A 21,640-nucleotide genomic window follows, 5' to 3' on the forward strand; every position below is an offset into this window, starting at 1 on the left:
CACTCATCTTACTCAATAACTATATTTTATTTTCAGACCTTAATAATAATAGTGTTTAAACACAGACTGTCATTAAACTATTTTATTTATACTTTATTATATGTTAATCTGACCAATTTTCTATAAGTTGCTGAAAGTCAGAAACACCAAATATGCAGGAGGCTTGCAGTGGTGTTCACTACAAATTCTTTTTTGTAGACTTCTTCAGAAGTTAATGTTTTTCTTACATTGAAAATGTACTTCCTATAGTTACTTATCTTAATTCCTCACATCTGCTTTCTAAACACTGCTAAAACATTTTCGAGATCAGCACACTAGTCTACATACCCCATCAACTTCATGTTATTTCTGAACCAATAGTATTGTGCCATCTATACTGATGTAGCTATCTCCTTCTGCTATTTCTGCTCAATCCTCATTTTTATGAATTGGCAGGCTCCAAAAAGCAAAAACCACCAGTGGAGTGGACGGGTTGGAAATGTGTCAATTTTTCTTTTAATGGTTGTCATGTCATTATGAATACCTTGATTGGATGTCTGTGGGTTTAAGTGTTGTAGCATGTTTGGATAATTTAAATTACAAAAAAAAGTGGTAATAAAGTTCTCTGTAAAAGTTGAAACCAGTATACTATAGAAGATATGTTGATGATACTTTTGCCATTTTTAAGAATAAATCTGATATTCAAGAATTTCAAAATTATCTGAACAATCAACATACCAATATTAGGTCTACAGTTGAAGAATAAATGGATAATAGCTTACCTTTCTTAGATACAATGATTGTTAATTTCAGTAGAACTTTTAACATTAAGTGCTTTTATAAACCAACTTTTACAGGACTATATTTTTACTTTGATAGTTTTTAACCTTGTGAATTTAAAAATAACCTAATTCACAATTCAATTAACTGTGCTTATAACACAGTTAGTTCTTTTTTCCTCATTCCATGATGAAATATGAAACATAAAGGTTGTTTTACCAAAAAAAGGAGTGTTCCTGAATAATTAATTGATACTGTTATCAGGAGTTATTTAAAGGTGTTGAAGAATCTAAAAATTATTAAACAGGTGAATAATAATGAAACAGTTTATTGTATTCTACCATTTACTGGTATTTATTCTATAAAATTATATAAAAAATTATATATATTCTGAATATAAAGTTTAGAAATATCTTTAAACCAAACTTTCTTTAAAGTAATTACTTTAAAGACAGGATTCTTATAATGTAAATTTACATGTCCAAGCTATAACCTTGGCTATATGGGCTCTACAATATGTTGTCTGATCTCACATATTAAAGAGAATGTGCAAAACACAGCACATAATCCATCCTTCACCAGTGTTTACAGAACTGCAACACAAATGACTTTTCAAAACACTAACATCTTAAGGAATGTGGACAGTAAAGAAATGCTCCACACTCAAGAGAATTTGTGGATACATAAGATGTGTCCCAAATGAAATGTCAATCAAACAGCATCACTATTTCTTCAAAAATTCTTGTGTTTCTTCATTATTTAAATAAAGCTAAATTTCTTCAAAAGCAATATTTCACTGAATAGAAGGATATGTTAAATTTCTTTTCAAATGTATTTCATAATTTATAAATTCTACTTATTTCTTGTACATTCTTACATATGTTATAATAAAAAATCATTATTTACAATTACAAAAACAATAGAATAATCCAGTTACAACCAAGATATTAAAAAGGTAGTTTTGGTATAGTGTTTATGAAAGTTATGCTTTTCTGCTACTCACATCTCCAACACTGTCCTTAACTCCAATTACATTTGGATGGCTGGCCATCTTAATCACAACTTCTGGAGGAAGATCTAAAGCTGTGTTAGGAGTAGCATTATACAAAACTACAGGAACTGGACTTTCATCTGCAACCTAACAACAAACAGATGATAATCAGAAGATGTATAGGACACAAGGTTTTAAAATATTAATAATTTTTATCCAATAATGTTTCAAATAAATTTAACCTTCTTTACTTTCACAACCTTTAGAGTGGTTATATTGTTTATTAAATTCTGTATATGAAACTATTCTGTTTCAATATCTGGCATTTTTACCAGTTTTCTTCAAAAAACATTTTTTTGGATTAAAGTAGTTGTATTTACGATAATATAAAATACATTGTTTGACAAAATTATTCTATGTCAGTTATTGTTGTAAATCCCAAACTCAAATTTGTTTTATTACAACTATAAAAACATCTTTATTTTGTAAGTTTTGTCTCAAGGAGAATGTAACTTTTTTGCCCAATACATATTGAAAATAGCAAAATTCTGATTGAATAATAATGTTTATTATTAACTGAGGGAACAATTTGATAAATGTTAAAATCCTTAACTGAAATATGAGATGAAGTACAAGGATAGAAGAAATTACATGTTTTAAATCATAAAACTGAAAAAAAATTTAATACCAAACATTGCATGTGTGGAGTTAAATCACAGGTGAAAAGGTCAATAACCTGCCTTGATGAAAGCATCAGTTCAGGTCTGCAGCTAAACTCATGTAAGTGATCCAAAACCAATATACAACCATTGGAATTAATAATGATCACACTTATTACAGTAAATTATTACAACACATGTAAGAAAGACTTTTTATGTAAAGTACTTTCAACTATCATTTACATACATGCTAATTTATTATAAATACTGAATAATATTAGTGTAAAGACTTTTCCTCTTTCCAAGACAACAAAGCATAAAGTTCTAACTAAAACAGATCTTCAGAAAAAGAAAGTGGCAAATGAAATAAAAACTTCTTTAGTGATTAGGTATTTGTATTGAGAAAAAATATTCTGATGTTTGAAACCATGTTCTCTTTTATGTATATTTAGGCTGAAGGAAGCTTTTTCAAGAATATACTTCTCAAACACAGCTTGAAATGAGTAAATTGTGTTATTATAATGACACATCTCTACCATTGACATTATCACATCTAAAATAAAAAATAAGCTAACTTCTTGTTTTATTTATTAAAACTCAAAACTAACTATGCTCATAGAAATTTTATAAAATTTGCCATCCTGTTAAACTTCTACCTACAACAAAAGGGCTTTTATATATATATATATAAAACCAGAAAAAAGTTGCATTGAGTAAATGTATATCTAGCAAAAATTACATATATTTCTTGCCTGTTAAGAGTAAAGCATTTTCATGAACTTCTCACATAGAAGTTCTCATTTTCAGTACCCAAGTAGAAAGAACTATTTTTTGATTAATTTGATAATATACAAACTGAATTTAATTTTCAAACTGAAGACAAGAACTGCTGAGGCAAACATTTGGTTTTTCTTGGCAAACATATTACATGGGGCATTTTAAAAACAGCCTTCTGATCTCACAAGATTCAAAAATGGCATCCTACCCAGGCATGTATTTTATTACCTGTAACCAATTTTAATGAACAATATTAAATATTTTACCCATTCCTTTCTTCTTCTACTTTTGTTTACTGAAAAACATAACCCTATGAAAGAATATTTTCTTAGTGCCCATTCCAAGTTCTAATTAGTTTTCTGTATCTGATTTTATAACTATCATACAAATCAACAGGATGGTTAAGCTTTGAGGAGTTAAAGTAACACTTAGAACTAATACTATGCTTTTTTATTTGAAAAACCATTGAATACAAAAATGATATTCAGTGCTTTTTCAGAATAGGATAACTTAATATACATCTAAAACAATTTATTTTATTTTGCTGTTGATAAAATTTAAAAGTTTCAAATTTCACCCTCCCTTTTGGAAAATAAATTAGAAAAATCTATTATGTCATGTGTTTAAGACTAATCTACTTAAGAGGTTGTGAGGATAAGATAAAGATCAATCAGCAAACAAAAACAATCTCTTTCTGATTATTGGCAAGTAAATGTACTTACTCTCCATGATCCAAACTCACATGGATTGTGAATCAAATATTTACATGACTGGAGAGACTATATGTTAACTATTTCATGAAATAGAAGAATATACACAGAAAAAGAAAAAAAAGAACTTCAAAAAATCAGTGAAAAGATACATTTCTTCCAGTGAAATAATGCAGATGTTTATATTAAAGATGAAAAAAATTAATAAGTTAATGAAGAAATATGCTATAGATAATGAAAAAGATGGGGATACATGAAAGGGATGAATCAAACCAGAAAAGCACAACTTTCAAAGTAATGACATGGTTTTGGCAAAGACTGTAGTCAATTATTTTTCTTCTCATTGTCATTGCATTTTATAACAATTTGTTAATCAAAGTTAAAGTGCAAATTGACTTCAAGAGTTTAATCACTTAAGTTTGTTTGGTTGATTAAAAAAAATGTGTATTTAAAAAAAATCACACTGTTACTTGTGAAACAGTGGATTAACAGAGTAAATATTGACTAATAGTGATCATCACAGCAATATTGTAAATATTTCACAAACATACCAAAAGAAACATTAATTTTTGCAAGTTTGATATTTGATTTTTTAGTATATATTATCTGCAGTAGGAACTGTGGTAAGTAACTACAAAATAAATAAAGACCACTATAATATAAAAAGGGAAGATAAGTTGGAGGGAAGCTATTTTGACAAAGTTTAATGGCTAGAAAAAAATGAAGGAAACTATGTAAATAATGCATGTGTTTTAGCTTTGAACATATAGCCTTGAGTTATACATACTTAAACCAATATTGCTTTATGCTTACTTTCATAACATACTCAATGTCACTAAAAAAACTTCACCTACAATCACTTTTCAAACTAGTTTCCACTGTTTCACTAAATTAATTGTTAAGCACGACTTTTTTCTACCATTTTATTAAATAGTTAGTTGGTTGAGCATTAAGCAGATATTGAAGTATAATTTGATTAAGTAAAACAATGTGTGTTTGTAAGTGTTGCCTTTAAAATTCTTTTTAAGTTGCTATGATGCATGCTCTTATTGTAAAGTAAATGATAAATTTGACATGAATACTTGGTATGTGATGACACCTAGAAGTCAAATTGCCTCAGATATTTCAAACGTTGCATATCAGGTAAGAAATGGTTATTTCTATATATACTAGTATTTGGTTGAGTTAATGAAATCACCTCAATCTTCACTTGATATTCACTGCTAATATCTGTCAAATAGCTATTATTTAAGCTAAATGTGCAATTTTCAATTGCTATCTTATTTTTATATATTCTATTGACCATCATAAAGGTTTAGTTGTTTTCATGCCCAAGTCATCACGGATATCTACCAATTTGACATTTAATCACTCATTATAACTGTGTTCACTTCTAATCAAATGGTACAAGGCAAGTAACAACCACATTTCATACTTATATTTTTGGAATCATCATGCAAAGGGTAAGGTAAAAAGTAGCAAGAAATAGATAGATTCAGTAAAATTATAGAAAATCAATTAAAACATTCCAAAACTGCAAACCAAGTACACCGTTTGAGAAGGTAGACAAGTTGTGTTCAAGAAAATTCCTCTCTCATGGTGATGACTGAACAGATAAAATGCTCAAAATGATAAACAAACACCAATGTGTGAGCAAACTGATTGAATACTATCTTATGTGAGTAATCCTAAATATATTTAAGTTTTCTTACCATCATAGTTAAAGTGAATATTTTTATGTCTACTGCATCAAAAAAATAGGTTTTGTGTTTTATTATTTTAACTCATAGTTTCATTTGACATATATATAACACATATTCTCATTTATATATAAATCAAAAATTATAATTTTTAATATTTTATGCTCAAATGTTAAAACTGTATTCAAAAATTAAAATAATGTTTTTATTTCATTAAATATTTTTGTACATAATTTGATATTTGTATTTATATATTGTGAGAGTGATTTAAAAATAAAAGTAAATGACTCAAGGTTAATTAAAACTGAATATTCCTTTCATTTATCTCAACAATGAAATCTGTATAGATGTACAGAAGGGTATCATGGTATATACTGTAGTATTTACTGCTGTCAGCTTTTTTGGTTCTCTATGTTTAGAGAACAGAGTATTAAACCACACTTTTTTCATGCTTATTTAATAAAAATGAGGCAAAAGGGGCATGAAAAGATTTTCATTTTATTTTTTAAGAACCTTTATAGTATCAAGGAATTCTGGAGAAACTTGAATCCAACATCTGTGAAGTTTCTGAAATATTCCAAAAATGGACTAAAATAAGATCATCCATTTGCTATTACGATATATACTGTATGTGATTCCATAATAAACAATGATAACAAAAGAAGATAGTTCTCAAAGGATGACAGATACAGAGAGTTTGTTATGAGACTTGAGTATGCATACACACTACAGCATATTATTCCATGGTCCTAGACCAAAAAGAAAAGATCAGAAAAAGGAGCAAACTAGCACACCCATAACTTTTTTATTTGATGATTGGAATGCACTATTGCCTTTTAATACAATACTAATAAATATATAACACCATGCCATAAAATGAAGTGGATTGGTCTAAACTTTTTGATTATCTTTCAAGAAATAACTAATGAAATTCATGTATAATCAACAACAAAACTTGTGAAGTAAAACTTTTATATGGAAGGCAAGTTAAACTAAAAGATGTTGGTATGGGTAGTAACACTTTTACTGATAAGGAGAGAACAATGTTTTAAACTTCCTAGGTCATCTTCAGGTTAAGACGTGTCGGACAACAGTCACTTGCAAACTCTCTATTTCTTAACCTGAAGATGACCTAGGAAGGTCGAAATGTTGTTCTCTGCTTATCAATAAAAGTGTTAATACCTATACCAGCTATTCTGAGATACATTTTTATTTCAAGTGGGTTTCTCGTCATTAAGAAAAGGAGATGTTGCTGCAACTACTGAAGAACTAACTGGGTTAACAGAAAAAAACTTATGTTAATTATACATGATCAAATTTAGAACCAGCACCAGGTACCTTGAAATTTCATCAGGAGGCTATTGCTCTATTTTTAAATAATTTACATAGTGATATTATTTTGTTAGTTTGCAATGAATACTGTTCAATAAGTCTCAAATCTGATAAAATTTTAGGAAATATATCAAAATACTTTAAATTATGCAATACATTTTAGCAGAGTTGTTGCACAAGAAGATTGTTTAATATTAGACATTAACTTGTCATCTGAGGATCATGCATTCCAATTCGCATCTTACCAAATAAATTTCGACACTTTAGCTATGAAGGTGTTACAACATTACAGTCAATTCCACTATTCATTGGTAAAAGAGTAGTCCAAGAATAGGCAGTGGGTGGTACTGACTAGCAGTGCAAGTAGTCTTATGCTGATAAATTAGGGACAGTTAGTGCAAGCAGCCCTTGTGTAGCTTTGTTCAAAATTAAACACATACACTTTTTTGTAAGCCATATGATAACACACATCATGTGTGTACTAACTGTTAGCTTAAAGACATGAATTTGGTTATTCACCATTAGGAGCATATGGTTAATGTTTAGAAATGGGTATTAAGTGTGAAAAATTGTGGGTGGCTGTTTAGTCAATGGCTTTTTATTGGTTTTAGACTGAACAAGTAAACTTTACAAAGCCCATAGATCTTTAATGAGGGGTGAGTTTTCCATTAAGTACATACAATGATGATATTTCTTTTGTTATACACCCTGTCAAAAAATACAGTATCATGCTGGTATAACTGGTTGTATCCAAGTTAAGCTAGGAAAACCTAACAAGAGATATCTTCATAAGCATTGCTTGGTTGTTAAGTTAACAGATGAATAAAAGTTAATATTTTCTTAAATCAAAAATCTATTTCCAATAATACCTACCTAGAGTTTCTTCCTTTGCCATTTTAAGCACTGTTCTGATATTTTCTAGTTTGATTCAATATTTCACATCCCATTCAACTGCCCTTCCTGATATTTATGTCATGACACTCTCCACTTGTGCTAATGTGCTAGTACTGCACATGAGCACCTCATTCAGTTAATATTATCACTTTTTCAAAACTGATTCAATCCCAGTCTCTGACATCAGCTGTTAGTGGGGAGGAAGGGCAGGAGTGTTTGAGTAAATATTACTGCAAATACATTTACCTCTGCTTACACTTGTAACTACAATTACATATTGATAAAGTGGAGGAGCTGGTGAGGGTGCATAGAAGACTGGCACCCTGGTGGAAGAACTACATCCAGAACAGGTATGCTCTTCACTTGGAACTTAATTTCAATATTGTGGATGGAATATTATCTGAATTATCACCTCTATATACAAGACAGGCTCCAGCCATATAGCAAAGGTTTTATTACTTGGAGTTGGAATTGAGGATCAATATTCTTATATCCCACATTAGTGGCTAAGGCAATTGGACTGCAAATTATATATATGTACACATTGCTGGCCAAAATCTTAAGGCCAATGAACATAAAGAAAAAATATGCATTTTGCATTGTTAAACTCAACCACTTATTTCAGTAGAGCTTCGAAAGATGAAAATAGAAAAATAGGAAATAAAAATAAAAAACTTTGCTAGCATTTAATAGGGAAAATGTGAACACTATGAAATTATCCTAAACACTAGCTGGTCAAAAGTTTAAGACCATACCAAAAAGAAGTCCTAAACAGGGTAGGAAATGCCCAACAAGAGGTCTCAGTAGTGAGTTGCATGGCCATCATTGCAAATAACTTCAAACATTCGCTTTGGCATGGTCGATATAAGCGTTTGCAGAAGGCTGGCTGGAATGTCATTCCAAGTGGTGAAGATGGCTTCACGAAGATCATGCACCATTTGGAATTGACGTCCATTTCTATAGACTTTTCCTGACATCCACCCCAAACATTTTCAATAGGGTTCAGTTCGGGCAAACATGCTGGATGGTCCAAAAGAATCACATTATTTGCCATGAAAAAGTCCTTTGTCCTGCAGACATTGTGGATTGTAGCATTGTCTTGCTGAAAGATCCAGTCATTTCCACACAAGCGAGGGCCTTCAGTCAGTAATAATGCTCTCGCCAACATGCCAATGTAGCCAGCTGCTGTTTGACGCCCCTGTATAACCTGAAGCTCCATTGTTCCATGGAAGGAGAAAGCACCCCAGATCATGATGGAACCTCCTCCACTGTGTCGTGTAGAAAATGTCTTCGGTGGGATATCCTTATCGTGCCAGTAACGTTGGAAGCCATCTGGACCATCCAAGTTAAATTTTTTCTCATCAGAGAACAAAACCTTCTTCCACTTTTCTACATCCCATGTTTGGTTCTTCTCAGCAAAGGTTAACTGAGCTGTTTTGTCGTGTGGAAGGAGGCATGGCCTTTGAAGACATTTACGGTTTTTAACGCCTATCTCTCGTAGATGCTGTTTCATTGTTCTTGAGGTGCATTCTGCGTCCGTAATGGCGTTAATCTGGTTTGGAAATCAGACGGTGTCTTGCTGGACAATCCGTTGAATTCTCCTGCTCAATGTTGGCAAAATTTACGTGTTTACCAATTAATGCTTCGTTTCAGTATGGTCTTAAACTTTTGACCAGCTAGTATTTAGGCTAATTTCATAGTGTTCACATATTCTCTATTAAATGCTGGAAAAGGCTTTTTATTTTATTTTCCCTTTTCTTGTTTTCATCTTTTGAAGCTCTACTAAAATCAGTGGTTGAGTCTAACAATGCAAAATGCATATTTTTTCTTTGTGTTCATTGGCCTTAAGATTTTAATCAGCAATATATATCTATTTATGAGTGTCTTTCAACTTGTAGTCTTACAGTGATGCATCCTGAGCCACTGGAGTCAGGAAGGAAAAGTAAACAACACTGAAGTGGAAAAACCTCCTCCTTAATCTGAAGCAGTTCAAAAGGAAACACCTTAGGCTCAGAATGACAGGACCATATATGCCTTACTCAACGTATGGAAATAGAACTCATCTAGTATAGAATTATGAACACTTATCCTCACTCCCCTGAATTATGGGGAGGATGTGGAATAACTGTAATCATCCAAGGACCAAGGATGGGACCATTCTACTTTCAGAATTATGAGGAGGTAGTGGACCTTTTTCCATGAACAATATACTGAACCAATACTGATTAAAGAAAGATCCATGCTCAACCTAACTGGATAGCTGAGCATAAAATCTCAACCAGTATTACGAGTAAGCTCCTGTGTGAGCTGATACCACTCCTACCGACATCTGGAAAAAAACATCCAGAGATCTTGGTAGGAGGGCCCCCAAATTTGCCCTTTTCTCTCTAACACTTTGCAGAAAAAGTCTCTGTTCACTATGCCATTGAGTGGAAAATTGGTGTGGTAAGCATCCCCTAGCTTCACTAGTAAAATTTGGTAGGTAATGTACATTGGGGAGTATTGAAAAACAGTGCTCTAGAAACTTTGCAATAAGTGAACCAAGTTCTCTAAAATTTAAAAGCAAAATGACTGTGATTTATTCAATCCAATGATCAGCAGGGATAAGCAGAATCCCCTTATGCTTTACTCATGATAGCCTATGAATGGTGGTCAACCACAGTACAGTAATACCACCTGGTCAGCTTCTATATGGTGTCGTGGTTGGTTGGTTGGTTGATTTAGTGTTTTATGGCACAAAGAAGCTAGGCTATCTGCACCAAACATCTGGTAAAAAGTTAAAAGTAAATTCAGTAAAATTCATAAAAGGAAATAACTGAGGTAAAACAAAACAAAGTTTAAAAGAAACACAAAAAACATAAATAGCATAAAACCAATGTTCACATCAAGTCTACAATGTTAAGAGAAAAACTACAGTAATTCAGCTGTAAAGGACTTCCTGTAGTGTAACTGTAATTATCATAGCTCGCCAGGAAGACTAAGAGGTAAGTACATAAACCACCGTCAGTCACCTGAAGTTGGCCTTTCCAGTCCTGGTTCTGAGTTACATGATGTTACGGCCATTTTCAAAAACGAAAGTAATAAAAAAGTGGTAAAAGACATGTAGCAAAATTATAATAATAACTCACCAGGACGACTAACGGATAGTTCAAACAGCAGCATTAGTCACCTGAAATTGGCCTTTCCACTCCTGGTTTCGAGTTATTTAATGTTATGGCCAGTTTCTAATTTCAAATCAAACTAGATGGACTGTGATTTTTAAAAAGGAGCCATATAAAAAAAGGTGTAATGTATAAATTAAAAAACTTAAATGGTATTAAAAAGATTAATGGTCTTTAAAAAACTAAAAACATTACCAAGGTAGACAGTGTCACCATCATCAATAACACTGTCTACGTTATGGATAAATATTGGGACAGAATATGTTTAAAATGGTGCCATCATTGAGAGTTGTAATGACAGCAAGAAAGTAAAGTGTGGCTTATTATGACCTGAGTGTTACACAAACTACACACTGGTGCATCAGTTCCAGATAAAAGAAAACGATGAGTTAAAAAACTGTGACCAATGCATAGTCTAGTTGGAACAACTTCATCTTTCTGATCCTTATGGAAGCAAGACACCCAAAGTCCAAAATAGGGTTTTATTTGGAAAAGCTTGTTTTCGCATTGCTCGCTCCAAGTTGACTGCCAGCTGGCATGGAGCTGAGCCTTCAATACAGGACTATAGTCCATGTATGGGACAGGCACAGCGGTGATAGTGCCAGAGCAGATAGACTTAGCTGCAGTGTTGGGGAGCTCGTTCCCGTCAATACCAATGTGGCCTGGTATCCAGGAAAACTGGATAGAAGTAGATGTTAAAGAGAAATGGGCCAGTTGGTTTTGAATATCAGCAAGAACAGGGTGTGAACCAACATGAAGTGATTCCAGGGCCAGTAGAGAACTAAGCAAGTCAGTACAAATAGTGCAGTTTGAGTATTGCTTAGCTTCTATGTGATCCAGGGCAAGAGAAATGGCATACAGTTTAGCAGTAAACACAGAAGCTGTAAAGGGAATTCTGCACACAACCACCAAACTACAACAAACCATTTTGAACCATCTGTATAAATAGGAATGGAAGGATGGTTCAAAAGATGTTCAGCAAATAGCAGACAGTATTTTCAATCAGGAGTGTCTACTTTTCTCAGATGGCTTAAAGACAGGTCACAATTGGGGACTGTAAGAAGCCATGGTGGGATGGCTGACCAGTGAATACAGCAATGTTATTCAAGGACAGACCAAATTCATCCAACTGCACCTGGATATGAAGGCCAAAAGGAGCAATGGCAGACCATCTGGTCACAAAAAGCATAGCCCATCGAGGAAGAAAAACACAACCCCAGGTGGGATACTTTGGTAAAGAACGAAGTTTTTAAGCATATAGTAAAGGCAGCTGCAAATGGCAGAGGTGCAAAGAAGGTTCATGAAACTCTATGTATAAGCTCTGAACTGGGGAAGTGCAGAAAGCCCCAGTGCAGAGCTGAAGTCCTTGATGATGAATAGGGTCTAGCATCTTTCAGGCCAATAGTCTGGCAGAGCCACAGACCAGTGACCCATAGTCGAGTTTCGATCGAGTAAGAGCACAATATATTTTAGCATAGAACGTCAAATCTAATCCACAAGTGGTGGAAGAGAGGACACAGAAGATGTTCAGTGCTCTTGTACATTTGACCCGTAGCTGCTTGGTGTGTTGTGTAAAGGTTAGCTTACGATCAAAGATAAGCCCCACGAATTTAGTCTTAGGGACCACAGGCAGCAAAACTTCATTGATATGGAGTTCAGGATCAGGGTGAATACCCCGTTGGCAGCAAAAGAGCATGCAAACGGTTTTAGAGAGAGAGAAGGTAAAGCCGTATGCTGTGGTTCACTTCAGTAAACAATTGAGGGCATTCTGTAGCTGCCGATCAATACACCTTATGTTTGATGACTGACATGAGATATGAAAGTCGTCGACATAGAGCCTGTTTGCAGTTGTTCAGTGATGGCATTAATTTTTATACTGAAAAGTGTGACACTCAGAACACAGCCCTGAGAGGCTCCAAGTTCCTGTAAAAAAGAACGAGAAAGTGTCAAACTCACACGAACTTGGAATCTCTTATCCATTAAAAAATGTTTAATAAAAATGGGCAAATGGCCATGTAACCCATATATATGCTCCGGGTATCAGCTACTTCCTGTCCATCAGAGAGCAAGATCGAGAGGGGGACAGAGATATATTGCCACTGACCTTTTGAATCTTGTCTCATATGACTTTGGAACTGGTGGTAGAAGATATGCTGGTTGTGAACCTAATCCAAGATTTCTTCTGGCTTTGACGTCTTACCCATTGAGCATGTGCAAGGGTCCACTGAAAAGTGATGCATTTCAAGAGTGTGGGATATCTATGGAAAGTATCCCAGGCTTGTTTTTGAACCTTCCATGTCATGTGGCAGGCAGGATTTTACCATGGAGGAGGATATAGTGGAAAATGTGTCGAGGTTTTAGGAATACATTGAGTAGCTGCTTGTATAATACAACCAGTTCCTGCTGCTACACATTCATCTATTGATGGCTTATAGACAATGGCAGGATTAAGTTCTGTGAGAGCAGTGAAAGAGGGCCAGTTTGCCTGATGCAGCTTCCACTGGGTCGGGTGGCATCGACCAATGCCAGTCTCTCTCAAGATTAGAGGAAAATGATCACTGCCTCATGGATTATTGTCAACCCTCCATGAAAAATGGGAAAATAATGAACAGGAGCAAATTGAGAGATCAATAGTAGTAAAGGACTGACTAGATGCATGGAAATAAGTAGAAAAAGCAGTATTAAAAAGAAAAAGGTTGTGATCAGAGAGCATATGCTCTACAGAGCACCCCTTCTATCAATATCAGCACTTCCCCAGAGGGGATGATGTCTATTAAAGTCCCCCAGGATGAAAAAGGGAGATGGTAACTGTTCAATGACAGCATCAAGGTCTGATTGATCACATGTCTCTCCAGATGACAAGTAGAGAAAACAAACAGTTATGGTATGACCTAAGGAAACATGGATTTGCTATGAGTGGCAAAGACAGGGTGGAAACATGCTAATCAACCAACAGTGCTACCCCTCCATGCACTCATCCAACACACAGCCTGTCATTTCTGTATAAAGAAAACCACTGAAAGGTGACTGTATCAGCAGGTTCCTGTAAACAAAGAAAAACCTGATGGTAGAAAGCAATCAGTGTTTTGATGTCATCCAGATTAGGACATAAACCTCAACAGTTCCATTTTTACTTATGTGTAAGCAAATTGGGTGGAGAACCCTTCTGTTTACGACCTCGTATCTTTTCCTTACTGTCTTTATTCGAGGGAGGTCTATCGACCACCATGGATCCTTCACTGGGTCAATTGGGCAGGTTTTTGCTGTTGGAAGTGGATTCCAGAGATTGAATATGTGAACGAATGATTGTTTTGCATCTTGGGGTGAGAGAAGAAGATGGATCCAAGGAAATGCCTGTACCTGGAGCAAAAGGATGTGGATCTTCGGGTTTGGTGGAATGTATATAAGGGACAGGTGTTGAAGTTGATTCATCAACTTTTTAACCATGGAGGTCAAAAGACTTTTCATTTGCTTGGAGAACGATTCTTTAGGAGGCACAGAGAGATCTGTCTGCACTCCCACAGTAGTTGTGGAACGAAGTGAAGCAGCATATGTCCGAGGCGAGGTGGTGGACAGCAATTTTCCAGCCTTAGGATTGTTATGAATTATTTTCAAACACTGTACCTCTTTTTCTTCCCACAATTTAGGGAAAAAACGAAAGTAGGATGGGTGAGAGCCATTGCAATTGATGCAATGAGGGTCCATTTCACACTTGTAGGCATCATGGTCCTTGCCACTGCAACGAGCACACATCAAGGAACCATGACATGACATCATTGAGTGAGCAAACCGTTGGCACTGGAAACATCGAAAAGGGTTTGAAATGTATGGCCATACTCTGCAATTAAGATAACCTGCCTTTTTGGTGGCAGATGGACGTGGTGGCATAAATGTGAGAATCAGCACATTGGTTAGAACCATAATTCTATCTTTGCAAGTGGATATATGCCTGCAGAAACTCACTGCAGAAACACCTTAGGTGGAGAAACCAGCGAGAATCTCTAATTCTGGGATGTTCTTCAGAGCCCTCTCAACAATAACTCCTCATGATTAATTCAAAGTAATATGAGGTGCAACCTTAAAAGGTATATTCCCAATTGAATGCAAGAGGAGTTCACTGTGTTGAGATGTGAATATTTCCACCAATATGTCACCAGACTGAAGCTTCTTTATTGACTTTGGAGAACCAGCAGGTCCCTCTAGTCCCTTCTGAATGAAAATGGAGACATTTGCCCTGAAGATTTGTCTAAAAGTGAATGCAATATAAGAAATTGAGGTTCAACAGGTGGTACAGATGGTGAGAATTGCTGCTCAGAATCTTCAAGATGTGGTCATTTACCTATAGACTGTTTTTTCACTATTTTATTAAGATTTTTAATTGGAGTATCTACAATAAAGAGAGGGAAATTTTGGTGCTTACTGACCCCACCCACCATGGAACCCTATGAGGAGATGCACTACAATGTCAAAAAATGACACTGCAGCAAAGCCAGGGTTTGTGAGCACTATACCCAAACACCATCATCAGATATAATGTCCACAACACCTGTTGAAAACATTTAACACTGGTACTTGGTTGACCCTAGCCTAAGTGTACCAGCCAATTGATGCAAGGGAGCCATCCCAAGGCTGCCCGTCTACAGGAATTCAAGGCCAAAGTGGTGTCTTCAGGTTTGACCCATCAACTACCAGGATCCTCACGTCCCCTTCACGGGTTGCCTCACATGGCAAACACATGAGTAGATGTTTAGATCCCAGAGGGGGTAAACTGAAAGAACAGAACCTTCCCTGGGAGGTCCCTTCACCACGTACAGGAATCCACATCGAGGGGTGGTGTTATGGAACACCTCATTTCTACAGATGTTGTTGCAACCAATATAACATACCATCAATCAGTGGTTGCTAGTGTAAAATTGGTTTGATAATTTTTTTAAAAACATGTGTATCTTCACAAAATTTGGTGGACTTTAAGTAAAGATTACAAGAATTTAGAAAACAAAAAATCATATGTTTTAATAAAATATTTTTACTAAATATTTGTTTGTGAAAATATAGTTTGCTTTGCTACTGGTCTGAGTGCAAAGTGATTTCATGTTGAGATTAAAAGAACTATTCTTCATTCCACAAATCTCAAATATTATTTCATAATCTCTAAAACCTCCCAAATACATTTAAAACACTTGTTTTAAGTAAGACATATTTTGTTATTTTCTACATTCTTAACTATGTGGTGTCTATTACTTGATCAACCTTATATCCACATTAAAAAAAAAGGAAATAAATATAAATTATTCTAGAATGACAACATATTATAACACAAAAACACAAATGTTTAGTCTAAGTAGCTTAAGTCTCATAACACTATATATGAACATATATATTTATTATTATATTATCCTTCCAGTCATACCTACCTAACATTAGATAACTTACATTTACACAGTGCATGTGCACTCAAGTTATATATCTAGTAATATAAAACTAGCCTTTAGTCTTCCATGTCTTCACAGTGTTTTAGTGGACTAGTATTTTGTAATATATAGTCATGTTTCAATTATAATACATTATATATACGTATATAGATTATTCCTATTTAGAAATGAATTAGTAAATGTATTTTTCTTAAAACATAGAACAATAAATCAGGAAGCAAACAATTATCTCTTCTCACTAGGATGTGTATATTTAATTGCTGCTGGATATATTTTGCTAAGCCTTTTAAAACTTCACACATGGAGGATATAAAACAATTTTTTAAGGTCTTATATATATACTTGAATAACCAAAAAATCATAAATAACTGCACTGATACCACTATAATTTATTAAGCTTAGTAACTAAGATTTATTTAGATTTTTAAAAGTATGAAACTTTGATCAGACGAAAGACAACACTTACCTCATTGAAATCTTGGATCAAAATAACATTGTAGCATTTTCAAAAAATAAACTGGTGGAGAAAACTACTTTGGGAGGATTATAAGCTGTTTATTGGTTATTCAAATGTCAAATATGGAAGTAAGTGCATATAAGGGACTGATTTCAAAAGTGGAGTGAGTTGAACTCATGTTTGATTCAGTACATAAATCATATCTCAGCAAAATAAAAATATATAAAGTTCTAATTTTATATTCATGCTTGATAACATTACTAACTTGAGTTCCTAATTTGTACGAAACTATAGATTTAGTATTTAGACATCACAAACATCTGATCTGAAACAGCTCTGTATTTCATCATATCAAGTCACTCGCCAAAAATCTATATTTAAATGTGTTCTTTTAATATTTACTTTTAAATTAAGAAGTTAACTGATATATAATATTAAAGTTTCAATATAATCTACAGTTTTATTCCAAACTTACTAACATAAATTCACAAAATAGTAGTCCAATAAAATTTTAAGTGCAAGTCGACAAACATGATGGCAGGGCCTTTGAATCCTGACTCATTGCAAAAGGGTTAACCATTGTGCTAAACTTTTGTAATATTGTTGACATTACTTTACTCAAATCTTTAGGTTATTCTGGCTATGTGTCGTGTTGTTGTTACGAGAGAGCTAGATATTTCTAGATTTTTCTGTTGCATGTTATAAATATAAGCAGCTAGTCCAGTGATGGGTAAAATACAGAAAATATTTACTTGAGTAAAAGCCTTGTTACTTCTGAAAATATTAACTCATGTAAAAATTAAAAGTATCTATTGTTAGTAACTATTGAAGTAAAATAAAAGTATTGAATATATATAGTACTTAAGTAATGATAAAGTTAAAAGTAATAACAAAAAACAAGTAATGATAGCATTATTTAAAATAGTCTCAGTTCAATTTAAATTCATAAGTAAAAGGCACTAACAAATAAAAACTCAACAAATTTTATTTTTATTAAAACAATCAGTCAATATTCACAGCAAGTTAGATTAGATTCTAGAACAGGTATAATGTTGCAATCACTATCAAGTACCAATGTTTCTACAGTAAATAATGTTTTTGTATTTAAACCAACATTTAAAATTCAACAATGTGTTTAAATTCTAAAACTGACAGTGGTAACTTATTCATGTAAATATCAGTCTGCATTAATTTTACACATTATTTCTGTATAGCTAAATAAATATCAATACAAAGAAGAATAAATATTAAAAAAAACTATGGAATATTTTTATGCAAAATATCTGAATAAACTTAGAAATGTGTGAAGAATTAATGATAAAAGATAAATAGAGATGTGCCTGGGTATCTATTAAGTGTGGGATTGTTTGATTCTATCAATAACATTTCTATAATTTTTCTTGTGTTAGTGTTTGTTTTATTCATGTGCTCATTAACTTAGGAAAGGGATTTATGGTATTCTTTCAACCTGATCTTGAAGTTATGCTTTGTTTCACATATGAAAAAAAGGCTGAACAATCATTGAACAATATTTTGTAAATCTTTGCTGGTAAGGTGGGTTTGTTATAGAATGTTTTTAACATCTGATAATCTTTTATTCCAGGCAAAAAAATGAATTTAGGTGTTATGTTAAAGAAGGTTATGTTTATGTGCTAGTTGTTTTCAAACTTTCTGATGGAGGTATGCTAATATTTTATATATATATGGAATGGTGCAAGTAATTAGATTTTCTTTGTTTTGCAGAGTGTTTGAGTTTGTTTGTTTGTTTGTTAAGTGCTTCTCTTCTGCATTGTTTAAATTTATTATTAACAGTTTTTATAACTACTTTAGTAGGGGACTGGTTAATGTTAGTAATACAATCGTTTAAGTTCATAACTTCTTTATTGATGTTTTCTGCAAAGCATAAAATGTATGCTAAATTTAGAAGACTTTTAAGAGTGCCTAGCTTCTAGTGGATTATAATATTTAAAAAACAGGTTAGGTAATTTCTGCAATATGTGTTTTTCTATGAATTTTAGTGGTGAAACCCTGGGAGGTTCATGTGATGTTAACATTATAAAAATTTATTGTATAGTTGTTTTCATTGTGTTACATATGCATGGGGGTCTATAACCCCAAAGAAGAGGTCTCAATTTTGAATCACCCTAGGAAGGGGGCTTTCAGCACTGCATTAGTGCAGGGGGGGGGGGACATATAAAAGGATCTGAGTTTGGCTCTGAAAATATATCATATCTATACTACAGTACATAATCATTTCTTTGTTGGCTTACCAATACTCAGTGTTTCTTAGATAATGAACAGCCAAGTAGTACACTATTTAAAGCTTAAACAGTATACTGATATTTTCATTTTGAGTTTATTTACTAATTAAGTATCACTTCATTACAAGTTACAGCTTTTATAGTAAATTACCCACACAAAGAATGGTTTTGTCTATATAAAAGTTTGTATAACTAAAATCCAAATGCATCAAGAAAATAGAACTGCACATTTAAAATGAAACTGATCAATTCCAAATCAAACTAAGAGTAACACTGATTCATCACAAATTCACTTATTTTTGTACATAAAAAGAATTTAACTTCACTTACAAGAAGATAACCTGCAAATGTTACTTTAGGGTAGTGAGAGCAACTACTTTTTTGCAAAAAGTCAATGAAAATGCTTTATAATATTAGCAAGCATGAAATGCATGTCATTTGTGCTAAATAATATGTAGCATTTTCATGGGCAAAATGTTGTTTTAAAATAAAGTGTTACAACTTTGTAAGTCTTATTACATTTCTATAATATTTTTTTGAATTTGAAGAGATAAATACAAGAAACTAACATCTATACATAATTTTTATGCATTATAATAACTTTTATGAATTAAAGCTAAATGAAAATTTATTGTTGTGAAGTAATCAACTTTCTGTAAAATATTATCCACCAACCTTAGTGTAATGAGTTATTAGAGCTTTTTCACTCATGCGTCCTCTAAAATATGCAGGTGTGATAATCATGACTAAATCAGCTCCTGCTTCCACCATTTTCTTTGTCATATTAATTGTTGATTTTGTAGCTAAATAACAAGCAAGCATATCTATTACAATAATTTCCATATAATTTATAGCTATGTAAAAAATATATAAATATTAATAAAAGAGGTACGATGTTCAAATCAAGAAGAAACACTTTGCCTAGCAATCAATAATACATACAGGTAATTATTACAAGGAATTTTTTTTTTTTTTTCTGTAGTGCACAGTTCAAGATTTTATTTCACATAACAACACACTCGTAATTTGTTTTGCCTCTGAACAGACTCCAGAAAAATATAAACTCAAAAGTTTCTCAATGATTAATTCCAACCACTTTCCAACTTAATAAATGAAATTTACATAACAGTAGAAAATTCATAAGGTATTAAATTTATCACTTATTCAACCAAATGGCAAAACCATTTGACATTCGTTACCCATATCAGTTAAAAGAATCATGTCAATCCTTCTTAAGAAGTTAATTGGGATGCTCAATGGTAAATAACTCAAAATTTATTAAAAACATTAAAGCATTTATGAACTAATCTTAATATTAACTTAATTAAATAATACAACACTGCATGACAAATATTAATGTTATTCCTATCTGAAAATATATTCCTGATAGATACCTTTATGCAAAAAACAGGTATTCCTTGCACATCTACCTTAGAGATTTTATGCATGCCAATAACCTTGAATTATCTTACACCTTAGTACATAATGTAATTTATTGTGTGACAATAGATTTCCAGCATCAGAATGGAAACACACCCTCCATACACATTTGCACTTAAAATTAACTTCCTTTTCAGATGAGGCAAAAATAATGTCCACCAGTAGTGGAAAGGTTTGCAGAGACTTGTGTATCTATCAAAAATAAATGTTTGGGTAAGGATATGCTTACCCCTCTCCACACAGTGGCTAGAATCCCACGCTGATGTGAGAGAGGGTCTGGTGCAATTGTGAAAACTGGGTGAGCTCCCTTCAAATAAAGTTATCCAAAAGGAAAAGGCCAAGGAATGCAACACCTGATCACAGCGTTTTAGTAAAGTCATTGGGAACCTAAAATATTTCAGAATAAAGAAAAGGAGTTAGAGAGAGGTCAATGTGTTAAGAATGGGAAGGATGAATAATAGAGCAAAAACAATGCATTCCAGAAGATACCAAAAACAGAAGACTCAAGTAAGCAGGAACAAAAAACAAGACAAAATATTGTCCACAGTACTGGAAAAGATAAACTGTAGGTCCCCCAAAACACTTAGGATCATGGTGTAAGGTTTCAAGTAGGAGATGACAGAATAGGTAATGAAAAAGATGGGTAAGAAAAAAGGTGAGAAGAAAAATAAGCACTAGAATATGTTACTGAAGAAAGGAGATTAGTCCCACAAATTATTATAACAGAATCCAGGAATTAAAAATCAAAAAGGAAAAGAAAGGAAGAATGGTCATAAGCCATGGCAAAGGAATCTTGGAGATCTGAAGGATGAGCTACTTGAGAGTGGAAATAAAGCTGATCCAGGAATGTACCAAATTTAACTCATATGCCCAAAATTGAAGAAAAAATAAATAATCTTTACTGAAAAAGTCATGGAGTAAGGAAAAGGAAAATCAAAAGATGCAGTTGAATGGTAAAGTAAACAAAAAACCAGAGAAAACAAAAAGATGATTTGGAGGAAGGAAACTGTCTTCAAAAAGTAAACAGGTATGAAGAACATCAAATAACCTGCAACACGATGAATTAT

General features: G+C 33.1%; 1 protein-coding gene across 1 annotated transcript in view; it reads right to left on the reverse strand.

Annotated features, from left to right (window-relative positions):
• LOC143253619 (4-hydroxy-2-oxoglutarate aldolase, mitochondrial-like) overlaps positions 1-21,640 on the reverse strand; it is a 79,623-nt gene that overhangs the window by 38,679 nt on the left and 19,304 nt on the right. Inside the window, exons 3-4 of the mRNA XM_076507755.1 lie at positions 19,809-19,936; positions 1,763-1,897 (exon numbers count right to left, since the gene is read on the reverse strand). Coding sequence (XP_076363870.1) covers positions 1,763-1,897; positions 19,809-19,936 — 263 coding nt within the window. The remainder of the gene's footprint in view (positions 1-1,762; positions 1,898-19,808; positions 19,937-21,640) is intronic.

This window comes from Tachypleus tridentatus, chromosome 6 (genome assembly GCF_004210375.1).
Source record: "Tachypleus tridentatus isolate NWPU-2018 chromosome 6, ASM421037v1, whole genome shotgun sequence".
Lineage (NCBI taxonomy): Eukaryota > Metazoa > Arthropoda > Merostomata > Xiphosura > Limulidae > Tachypleus > Tachypleus tridentatus.